This window comes from Apis dorsata, unplaced genomic scaffold, assembly GCF_000469605.1.
Source record: "Apis dorsata unplaced genomic scaffold, Apis dorsata 1.3 scaffold_247, whole genome shotgun sequence".
Lineage (NCBI taxonomy): Eukaryota > Metazoa > Arthropoda > Insecta > Hymenoptera > Apidae > Apis > Apis dorsata.
This window is the reverse complement of record NW_006263526.1, coordinates 535593-546953: the sequence shown is the minus strand read 5'-3', so window position 1 is coordinate 546953 and position 11361 is coordinate 535593. Positions and strand designations below refer to the sequence as shown.

General features: G+C 35.7%; 1 protein-coding gene and 1 long non-coding RNA gene across 3 annotated transcripts in view; one reads left to right on the top strand and one right to left on the bottom strand.

The window, feature by feature from the left end:
• The window catches only part of LOC116185664, a 3325-nt gene extending 1832 nt beyond the window's left edge, over positions 1–1493 (top strand). The window contains exon 2 of the long non-coding RNA XR_004150534.1: positions 1141–1493. This is a non-coding gene — a long non-coding RNA (uncharacterized LOC116185664). The remainder of the gene's footprint in view (positions 1–1140) is intronic.
• Positions 178–11361, bottom strand: part of LOC102672753 (zinc finger SWIM domain-containing protein 8) — a 73243-nt gene continuing 62059 nt past the window's right edge. The window contains exons 2-21 of one of the 2 annotated variants that reach the window (XM_006615973.2): positions 11091–11342; positions 8396–8571; positions 7841–8151; positions 6979–7405; positions 6532–6783; positions 6104–6400; positions 5401–6012; positions 5118–5294; positions 4872–5058; positions 4559–4688; positions 4283–4439; positions 3958–4154; positions 3362–3854; positions 3136–3264; positions 2842–3055; positions 2385–2728; positions 2239–2313; positions 1786–2153; positions 1551–1700; positions 178–1378 (exon numbers count right to left, since the gene is read on the bottom strand). In XM_006615973.2, the coding sequence (XP_006616036.1) occupies positions 1312–1378; positions 1551–1700; positions 1786–2153; positions 2239–2313; positions 2385–2728; positions 2842–3055; positions 3136–3264; positions 3362–3854; positions 3958–4154; positions 4283–4439; positions 4559–4688; positions 4872–5058; positions 5118–5294; positions 5401–6012; positions 6104–6400; positions 6532–6783; positions 6979–7405; positions 7841–8151; positions 8396–8571; positions 11091–11342 (5015 nt within the window). In that variant the 3' untranslated portion in view covers positions 178–1311. The remainder of the gene's footprint in view (positions 1379–1550; positions 1701–1785; positions 2154–2238; positions 2314–2384; positions 2729–2841; positions 3056–3135; positions 3265–3361; positions 3855–3957; positions 4155–4282; positions 4440–4558; positions 4689–4871; positions 5059–5117; positions 5295–5400; positions 6013–6103; positions 6401–6531; positions 6784–6978; positions 7406–7840; positions 8152–8395; positions 8572–11090; positions 11343–11361) is intronic. The other variant, XM_006615974.2, reaches the window with a different exon arrangement.

The window sequence follows — 11361 nt, the reverse complement described above, 5'->3', positions numbered from 1 at the left end:
AAAAAAAAAAAAAAAAAAAAAAAAAAAAAAAAAAGAATAGAAGGAAATTCAGATAGAGAACTAAAGTATAATCGATAGCAAAGTAAATTAATAGAGGAAAAAAAAAAAATAAGTAAGGAAATTGGTACTGTAGTGATGGTGGTAATAATGTTGGACGAGGTCGGTCGCCATTTTAGAAGAAGTAAAAATTATTTTTACTTTTGTATAAAAAATTTTTTTCATCGACGTTCAATGATTTAAGTAAAGTATGTCGCTTTCTTATGTATTAACGAATCGGACCTTGTTCGTTACTTCCATTATATAAATAGACGTGCGTTATCAATATTTTAAAAATTTGCTTATTCGTTTACAAAAATAAAATAAAACGCAAGACAATTCATCCTATCTATGAATGAAAAATAAAATTTCCTATCTAATCGAGGCTAAAGACGTTCATCGAGACTTAACTAAAGTGAGAGAAAGAGGTTTCTGCGAGTGAATTAAATCAACGAATTCTTTTTCTTTTCTAAAATTTCCGTTGATAATTGCTCGCATTTGGCGAAACCTGAAATTTTGATTTATCTATCATGCTTTCATGTTTCGTCTTTATTTTTTCCCTTTTTCTTATTATATTTACTTTTTATTTTTATATATATATTTTTTTTATTATTTTCTTTTTTATTCTTTCAAACACAGGAAAAATATGGTGCCTTTAGCGATCGACGTACGCAATACGATACGTCTCGATGCATTACTACATCATATATATCGTTCCTCGATCTTCAAAAACGGTCAGTGATGTTGACTGCAAAATCTGACGTCATTCCTTTTGCTCTCTATCATTCATACACATCGCATATTCTTAATTAAAAGTATAATTATCATACTCTCTCTCGCGCACGCTCTTTCTCTCTAAATTCTCTCTTTCTCCCTTTTTCTCATTTTCAATTAGTCAGATATATTAACTAAAGTCAGAAAGTTATATATATATTCCCGTTCAGTGGAATCGATCTATGTTTTCTATTCTTCAAAAAATTTGAAGATAAAAAGCGATTATCGGCCATCTCTAGCTCTGATGGTCCGATGGTCATTTGTGATCGATGCTACTGTCGGCGCGACGGTTGTACGTCGACGATGCACATTATGGAGATCCTGTTCCAGCTTATCGAGGGTAGCCAGCCCGTGAACGCATGCGAAGCTCTGTGGATGAGAAAGACAGGGATGCTGGTGTTGAAGCACAAGGGTTGTCGTCGTCGTTGGTGGAGGAGGTGGCGGAGGTGGTGGAGGATGAGGAAGAGAAGTGAGCCACGTCACGCCTGGCTCCGCTCTGTGTCATTTGCCGTTTTGCTGTAGTGCTGCGTTAATTTGTGCCCACAGTTCTTTGGTACAGGATTGAGATCTAGAAATAAAATTATATTTTTAGTATCAGTTATTTATTTTATATAATTAGTATCACTATTATTGTAAAATTTCTTACATAGTGAACTAAAAGAATCAGTATTTACTCTTTTTTTGAAAATAAAAAAAAGAAAATTATTAATAAGATAGAATTATTTTTCAATAGACAATACCTTTTAATGGATTGAAGCCGCTCTTTGAATTGAACATGACCTTCTGGAGTAATATGAAACGCTGCTCTCGCTGCGCACACTACATTGACAAAGTCTTCGTATTCGCCTGATGTTAAATGATATAATTTTTGATGCATACATTGAATATACCTGCGAGTTATTGAAACCATAATTATTCTAATAGATTCGTTAAAAATAACTAAATAATTACAAATAAGAACTTGAAGAAACTAACATTTGTTGACACTTGTGAACAAGAGGTGCCAACAAAGCAGATCTCAAATGTTGAAGTACAAGAGCCCGGTTGTTTCTAGCCAGATAGAGTGCCGCCTCCAATGCGACATCATGAAGGACGAAAGGACTAACGATGCTATTCACTGTACAAATACAAAGTTGATGAAGATATTGAGTACCGAGACGTTTTGATACTCTCAATAACCATTTCACGTCTTCTCCATAGGGTGGATTTCGCGCGTATTTCGCTTGCGGTCTATCATCATGTACACGACGAGCCAAAGTTTCCAATGCTAACATTCCCACACGATACGCAGCAACCAAAGCTCGAAGTTGCTGTTGACTGAAGGCCTGAGTTTGTCTATGAATCTTTACATAAAAAATAAATATCAATTGTTATTAATTTTAAATAGTTATATAAAGGAAAATCAAAACTAATTTTATAATAGCATACCTGTGGTTGAGTTCTTACTGTAGATATTATAGGCTGTGCTTGACCAGGAATAGGTCCTGTCACTCCTGCTTGTACCTAATGAAAAATATGAACATATTGAACGTTTTACTATAAGAGATTAAAACTAATTAATCTGAAATACCTACATTAACTGGCATAGGCTGTTGCATGGTGAACAAATGATGAGTTCCTGGAGGCGGTGGAGGTTGCGGTGTATAATATTGCGGCAGCGATGGTGGTTGCGTGGGTTGTGTTGGATGATGAGGATGTTGCGGATGCTGTGGATGTTGTGGATGCTGTGGATGTTGCGGATGTTGTGGATGTTGCGGATGACCAGGATGAGGCGGGAATGCCGCATGATACATTTGCATATGTGGTGGTGCTGGTGGTAGAGTTACCCTATGTGACGGCATTGGCCCACCAAAAGTTGGAATTGAGTGATGCGGATGCACGAAACTATAAGGACCAACTGCATATGGCATACCAACTCCTGAAATCCAAAAAAAAAAAAAAAATCATAATTTAAAATTAATTAAATAGAATTAGAAAATTAAAATTTATTATTATTAAAGTCATATGTTAAACTGAAAAGTTTAAATATACCTAAAGGAGCCAGTGTGGTTATAGTTGGATGCGTCGGATATGGTTGAGGAGGTGGCTGTGTACTAGTCACAACAACTGCTTGAGCTGGTCCAGGCATCATTTGTCCATTGGACATATCTACTGGAGGACCAGGCTCTACCAGAAGCACTCCATTGAGATCCAATTGCAAAGGATCATGTGGCATATCATCTTGTTGTTCTCCACCAGGAGTATGCTAAATATATAAAATAAAAATTATCAATTAATCAGATTTTCTTTTATGAAATATCTTTCTTTTTATTTAAATGTACTTACTCTGAGATACAGCTCATACCAATATTTAGCCACTTGAAACAATACTTCTGGATAAACCCCTCCTCCTTTAGCTGTATTTTCTACTGTGATACAAGCTTTCTCCAACATGAGATCACTTTGTTCTTTACACTATAATAACAATTATAATAATTAAAATTAATCATTTTTTAAAAAACTTTCATTAAAAAAAACTTTACTGAAAACATAAATCTTGTTGCATGCTTACTTGTAAAATAGCTCTCTGGACTTCATTAGGATTGAGCGCGTGAGCATGAGGCAAACAAGACAATGCAAGTTCTGCAGCTGCTCGAACCATGTTAGGATCGCTTCCTCTAGATGATTTGTCTGCTATACCGACTGCCTCAGGTGGCGTCAAATGTCCCTCCCAACTTTCAATAAGAAATGAAATTGCTGGTGCTCCAATTTCCATTGCTTGTCCAGTGATCCAGGATACATGACTCGAGTAGGTTCGACTAAGCCAATTAGGAGTGACACAATTATGAAGCCCAAGAGCATATAGACCAAGTTGAAAGGCGCACATATGGAGAGCTCTATGAGGTCCATGGTGATTTTGACTTGTAGATGCTTGTGTAAATAGAGAGGTGGAACTATTGCCTCCAGCTTTTATGAGAACAGTCTTTGCTAATTCACACATAAAGTGTGCACTTGCTTCTGATGGTTGATTGGGAATTGATGGATATACTCTCTTGCTTTTGTATCTAAAATAGAATTTTTAAAAGTTCCAGATTGACATTTTTTTTATCTAATATTTCACTTCTTAATTTATTAAAACTTCATTTGTTATTATGCTAAAATACAAACCTTGTTTCTTTAGTTCTAGTAGGCACAGGTTGTTGAACTATTTGGGGTTGAACTGTTAGTGTATTCATACCAGTTTCTAATTCTGCACTAGTGCTACTGTGTGGTCTACTGCTAGTACCAACCACACTATCGCCATTTCCAGCATCTGTCCCAGCAAGAGGAGAAGAGCATTCTTCATCATGAAGATATCTTGTCATCTGAAATTTATTTGTTTTTCTGTTAATTTATTTCTCTAATTTCCAATTCCATTAGATATCCAATAATTGGATAATATCTAATTCCATTAGATATTAAAATTACTGAATTTGAAAAAGCAATTTTTTACCTCGCTCTTAGTAGGAGGATTAGAAGTGTAATAACTGCTGAGAATTGGTGATTTAATTAATTGATGAACATCTCGATCCAATAACTTGTCCATAATTCTTGCTACTTTCGTAGGTTCATCTTTATAATGCACGAGCAATGTAATAGCCAAATCTCCTCTAAAATAATTAAATCAAAACTTAATATAAAAATTATATTACTTATAACGTTTAATGAAAGAAATCGATTAATCAAATTTATAGACAAAATTGAATTTATATGAGTTATAATAACGCACCTTTGGCGTCTTGTTCCCTCACAAAGAAGAGGATGATCAGCTTCGCTCACGTTCGCCTTCAAGCCCAGAGCAGCCACGGCCGCATCAAACCCAAGGTTCTCGTCAACGTCTGAGGACAGGTGTTTTAGTCCTGCGAATCATTCCACAATCTTTTACCTTCCGTCTACACTATTTAATCATTAACTCTTTCTTGTCTGAAAGAAGATATCCTTCATCCTCGATTCGAATCACGCAAGCTCATATTTTTATTCGATCAAATCTCAGAGAAGAAATTTTATTTAAAAAAAAAAACAAAAAAAAAAAAGATACATACTTGACGTATTAAGGGCATCGAATATAAAACTAGCCAACATAATTGGAAGCAGCGCATGTCCTCTGGATCTCAGTACTCCATCTCTCAGTTGTTCCGCTCTTTGTCGAACCATGGCCAATTCCGCAAGACCAAGTGGAATTTTCTTCAGTAATCCTACTAGTTCACTCTCCTGATGAGCTAATTTTACCTAAAACATCCATCATACTGTAAAAAAAATCCTTTTATCCTATTGCTATATTAATTTACCTCCAATGGTTTTGTGTTAGCTGGCGGTCTAGCCATTTCCAATCCAAATAAGCCAACTCTAAACGCCAAGTTATAGTATTCCGGATTTTCTGCGAGAACGGTGCACAGGAAACAGCATTTAGCCAATGTGGCGGACGCAAGACACGTAAGCTGATGGGACGCCGGATTAACTTGTTGCTAAAACATTGTCGTTGTATTTGTTACGCAATGACCAGGACTGATCAATTGGAACAGGGCCTTACTGAATCGAACAAACGAAACCAAGTCTTTCCAATGAATCTACCTTCTTCTTTTTCCCCTTCACCGGTGCTGGTGGTTCATCGATCATGAGATTTGGGGGATTAGCCAGCAGTTCCTCGGCGAGTTGAACACCCAAAATACAAGCTTCCCTCGTGTGGCCATGGGCGTAGAGTCCTTCCGCCCTGGCGAACAGGATGTCCCATGGATCTTCCGTTTTCATCAGATTACCCAACACAGTACTCGCGTTCGGAGTGGACGTGGATTGTGATTCATTCTTGGAATCTTTGCTAGATGCGCCATTCGTATTCACCACAGCTTTAGGATCATAATAATAAACGTGATATTCGTCACCAGACGGACTGTCGCTACTCGATGACGAGCTCTCATCCTTGGAGGGCCTCCTGGAAGGATCCTTCTCCTGGTCAGATTCTTGTTCGCTCTTCGAACTGTTCGCTTTAGGCATCACTGTTCGCGATTTCTCTCGGTAATCGAGATTCGTCCTGCTACACTTCGCGTCGCAGGTAGCTTTATTATTACTACTATCACTACTATCACTATGAGTCTCGGACGAGGCGTTTGAGCGGTGCTTGTCCGAGTCTTGAGCGTTCTTCAGACTGACATTACTATTGGAGGACGATTCGCTACCACCACCCTCCTAGAATATTTCATTGATTTATAGTAGATACAGTAATTATTATTTTTAATTTACTTTTCATTCGAGAAAAAAATTCTTTCACGAAACAAACCTGCGAATCTGTGTCCCCGCAATTATTTAATTGAGCGCAAGATCGTCTAACGAGAACTACTTGAGGCTCGGAAATATCAGGCATATCGGTTTCATTCTCACAGAAACCTTCAGAACTGACACTACTTCGGTTCCCATCACCACCGCCGCTTCGTGAGCATAGACCTGAACATTCGCGCGGATTCAACCGTCTTCTGTCCATATAACTAAACTCTACCAGGCCTAAACTCAAAGGTCGTCGACCGTGATGATGCGAAACCGGTGGTTGACAATTCAACACGGCAGCACTCGAATTCACCTATAATCATTAAATCGATCAAATATTAATTAAAATACAAAAACTTTATTTATTTTTTTTAATTAGATATTTTCTGATTCCTTTTCTTTTTTGAATAATTTTAATTTTAGAAATATAGGGGATGAACTAACCTGATTCACTTCAGTCCTAGTATCACCTGCATGTCGGAAGCACGTGAACGGACAATGATACATAGGATTGCTTCCGGCAGTGTAGGTGATACCGGGTAAGGTGTACTCTTCCCAATCCAAGTAGCAGGCCTCAAGCGCTGATTTAAATCCGGTGAACACGGCTAAATCATTTTTTAATGAATCTTTGTGTCCGCCACCGTTATTTCTGTTGTGTGAATTGTGCGTTACCGAACTGCCTCTACTTTTTGTAACCTTACAAACAAAAAGAAAAAATTCACGTATTTCAACTTAAAATTCTTTGCATTTAAACTTATCCGAAAAAATTATCTTATATGTATATGTTTTATAAAGTTTTACTTTGCGTGTATTGCTTAATTTTTTTAAATTTGAAATCAAATGAAAAATCAAAAATGAACCGTGTATATTTCTGACGGTATGATGCAATACCTTATCAATAATCTTCATGTGCCAAGCAGTGAACTGGCTGTGAAGCATATCTCGTTCAGCAGGCGATAATCCAGGATTCAAAGCAGCCAGTCGCCAAAGTACGACGATCTCGTCGCACAGGGACGAGCAAGCGTGCTGCGATGCATGGACGTTGCTATTCATGTTGTGTTTACCGCCGTATCCGGTCCCGTTCAATAGAGCTACTTTCGTGTTGAACCACCAAACGAGTATCTGTTCGCAAGCCATACACTCCTCTGTGATGATTTCCAACAATGGTATAGCGTTACGATCGGTTCTCTTAAACATCTCGCGCACGATCGACAATAAGTTCCACATGCCTTCCGGTTCACGACCTCGCAATGGTCGCAGCAACGAGGACCATTCGGCAGCTGCAGGAGGCGCAGTAGTGCTCAAATAATTTACATCACTGTAATTCCAAGAAAATAAAGGATTTAATGAAAATATCTTAAAAGATATCTTGAAGTATCTTGAGTTTTAAATTTCTTGCACCGAATGATTAATAGCTATCACAAATAATTATCAATAGATTGTAGATTTTTATCCAATATATATTTCATATTGAATCTTTTCTATATCTATCCCAAACTCCAGTCAAGTGATAAATTCTTAGAAAAATTTAAGATAGTCCCAAAAAAGAATATAATATCATTGTATTGTGGATTTATTTATAATCTCTGCACTGTCTTTATTACTATGGATACTTTGAGTTCTTACCTCACCAATCTATTAAAGCATTGATTATATATTCTATGTATTATTGAATTGAATATCTAAATTTAAGTTACAATTTGAATAATAATAATGAAGATGCAACAATAAATAATACAAAGACGATAATGACCTGAAGACTATAGGAGCGGGTACACAAAATTTGATAAGAATCTTCTTGATATTATCGTGAAGAGTCTTTTCATCGAGGTACCAGGAGGTTTGATCGTGAGCCGAGGCGCCTGCCGTGGGATCCGGGGCACCGCAGTAACTGTTGATGGTACTTGGCTGAACCGACAACAGCTCGTCCAGCAGACGCTGGGCAGTGGGCAGAATCTGCTGCGGCAGCTCGCTGATGAGATATTGCGCGAACTTTTGCAGTTGTTCCCGGTGTAAACGTGACAAGGATTCGCTAACTGGAGCTCTCAGGCACACCTGTGTCGGCTGAATACAAATAGAGGAAGAGTTATATCCTATGACCACGCTATTAATCTCTTACGTGACTAATAAAATAAAGTGAAATATATTCAATAAAGAATTGTTTCTTTTTATTATTTAGTTTTTTCTTTATTCTAGAATGATAAGAAAAAATGTATATGAACAATTCAAGATTGAATTAAAATATTTCTTCTTAATGATTTTGATCGATCGATCGATTGAATTGAATAAGGAAGATAATTTTATTCACCATATGTATCCTGTGAAGGCAAACGGCGACCACGTGAGCACACCAATAGGCCTTAGAGGAGCAAGTGCAGTTACAAGATGTGATTTTCCTCCGATCAAAAGTGACAGCGACGTTGAATTGTGATCTGACACCGTTCATCACCCCCTGCGAGTTCACTGTTGCACTCAGATGAAATCCTGTTGTACATAAATCATTATACTTCGAATTTTAATTTTACATCACGCGATTTTTTTTTTATTTATAAGTATATTATTATTCATAACAATTCAAAAATTATCAGAAAATGGATTTTCTTCTTTATTGTTTTAAGACGATCTTTGTAAATTTCTCTCGAGAGCAACAAAATCTCATATTGAATTTTCGTTAACGTTAATATATAAGAAAATTTTAGAAAGAATTACGATATTAAAAATTTTATTCTCTTAAGATTCTACAATTTATGCAAATTACTAAAAATTCAATTGTATTTTACATTTTGAAATCAAAGAAAATTTGTAAAAGAGGAAAAGTAACGATAATTCAGCAAATTCCTCGAACGATTCATCACATATCCCTCGAGAGGTTTCATGGGAATTGCTAACTAAGAAGAGGAAGAAGAAGAAAAAGAATCAGATTAGAAGCGAACGAGGAATGGAAACGATACAACGCAAAAGACAAACGCAACAAGAAGTTGGACACGAGGTTTCTAAGAGGAGAGATAAAGATGCATTAAGAAACAAACGTTCAACAAACAGAAGACATGGAGAAAGGCGCCATTCTGTATCTGGAGCGCAACGAAAATTAACGAAACCAGTTTGATAAAATAATGAAATTAAATGAATTAGGTATTAAATTCCTCATCCGTATACGAGGAGCTCGTTTTTAAGGAATATGTTGATACGCGAATCGAATAGAAAATTGTTTTGTGGGACAATAGAGTGAAAATAGCCACTTTCAGAAACATGGAATATAACTAATTTATAAGGATAAATTGAAGGAAATTACTTTCACGTTTCAAAATAAGAATAATTAATAGAGTTGTATTTTTACAGTTATTACATTTTTTTTTTTTTAATTATTTATATAGTCGCAGTTATAAGAATATGAAAGAATACGAAGAAAATGATTCGAGAGAAATTGTTTATGGATTTTCAAATTACCGACATGAATTGATTCAATAATGATCGATGCATCATAAATCTTGTCACTGAGAATATTCAGGTAATAGTCGAGAGATGCGTATATAATTGTTTTGTTATTTTGCAAGTATTATTATATCGTCTTAAAGGAACGCAAAATTTCACAATCATGAAGAACGATTATTTATAATTGGAAATATTAAAATATTAGTTGTAATTACTTTTACACTTTAAAATTTTCAATCGTTTTCAATATTCAATAATTGAAGATCCGTCATTTAAAAATTAATTTATAATGGTGGCTGGAGAGATCGTTTCTCAAAAAATTCCGAGGATTTTACATCGATAAAAGTCCCATACCACGCTCGCGAAGACCACTTTCACTTTAATATCCATCCACAGGATAACAACTTTCGAATAAAATGCCTATTTCTCAAAGATTCAAATTTTCCTAAGCCAATAAAATTTCACTTAACGGGAAAATGATATAAAAGAAAGATAACGTATAAAAGAAAATTCTTAAAAAAGGGAAAAATCAAAGGGATAATAAATGGGGAAAATTAATTCCATCAGATTTTTCGCCGTATTAAGTGATTTCTTTTATTGATCCTCGTCACATATTATGTTTATTTCGGCTTATAAAAAGGAGATTCTGTGACGCTATTTTGTATAGAGGAGACATTATTAGGGTCAGGTTTCCAATTACGTCTATCCCGTCTTGTTTTCCGTCTAAAAGGGAAGCCTTCGAGCAAACCTACGCCTTCTCGATGCAGAACTTTACATAATGCCTCTTTCGTTTCTCGAATAAAGAAGCTGGTCAACTTTCAGACGCCTGAATCGCGATACCTTGTCGTATCGTGGACCCGTTCTCGAGTTATCGGTCTACTAATCACGTCTACACACAGAACAGAACTATCCTCCAGAAATGCCTTCATTAATCTCACATTTTATTATTTCTTTCTCTTTTCTCTCTTTCTCTCTCTCTCTTTTGTTTAATTAGATCAGATAAATGAAAATATAAATGAATTTTCATTTAAAATTGTTTCTTCTAATTTTTAATTTTATATTTATTTGAAAACTGATATAATTTTTGTGTTTTATAGAAATAAAAATCCAAAGGACGTATATGTTTCGATATTGTATATATAATACAATAATATATTTGAAATTTTAAATTAAAATTATTTTTTTATTAATGATCATCAAAGCTTCTTTTTATTCCTTTATTAGCCAATTTTATAATTTTTCTTTAATATTTGTCCATCCCATTGTCACACACAAATAGTCACACAATTTACATTATACATAAATAAAATAAATAAATAAATAATTCATATACCATATAAAAGAAGAATAAAACGAAACTATAGCCAACTTCCTGGACGCGACTGGTCGCAAGTAGTATAAGAAGAAAATGGACAGCCATTCAATACTATGATTTCAATTATCCAAGTAACATCGAAACAAGAAGCGTTTTAATTTCATTATAATCCTTAGAAAATCTTAACAAATAGATCGAGAGATTTGATGTTTTTTACGAAAAGAATATAATTTTCAAAAAATATTCGATCACTCACCGATCTGCAGGGGGTCTTTCACGCTCCTCAACCGGAAGAAATGTTCGCCACGCTGGAACTCTTCCGCACTACCGTTCGCCAAGCATGAGTACAGCCTAATATCCTCTTCGTTGTCTGGAAAACTCCAAAACGCTATCCTGAGCTGCAATTGTTCCGGAACAGGAGGATATACGTGTTCTACCAGCTCGAACGGTATATGTGACGCGACACATCGTGCAGCGAGCTCGCATAACGTCGGCACTGTTTGTCCATCTGTAAGATAAAATGTTTC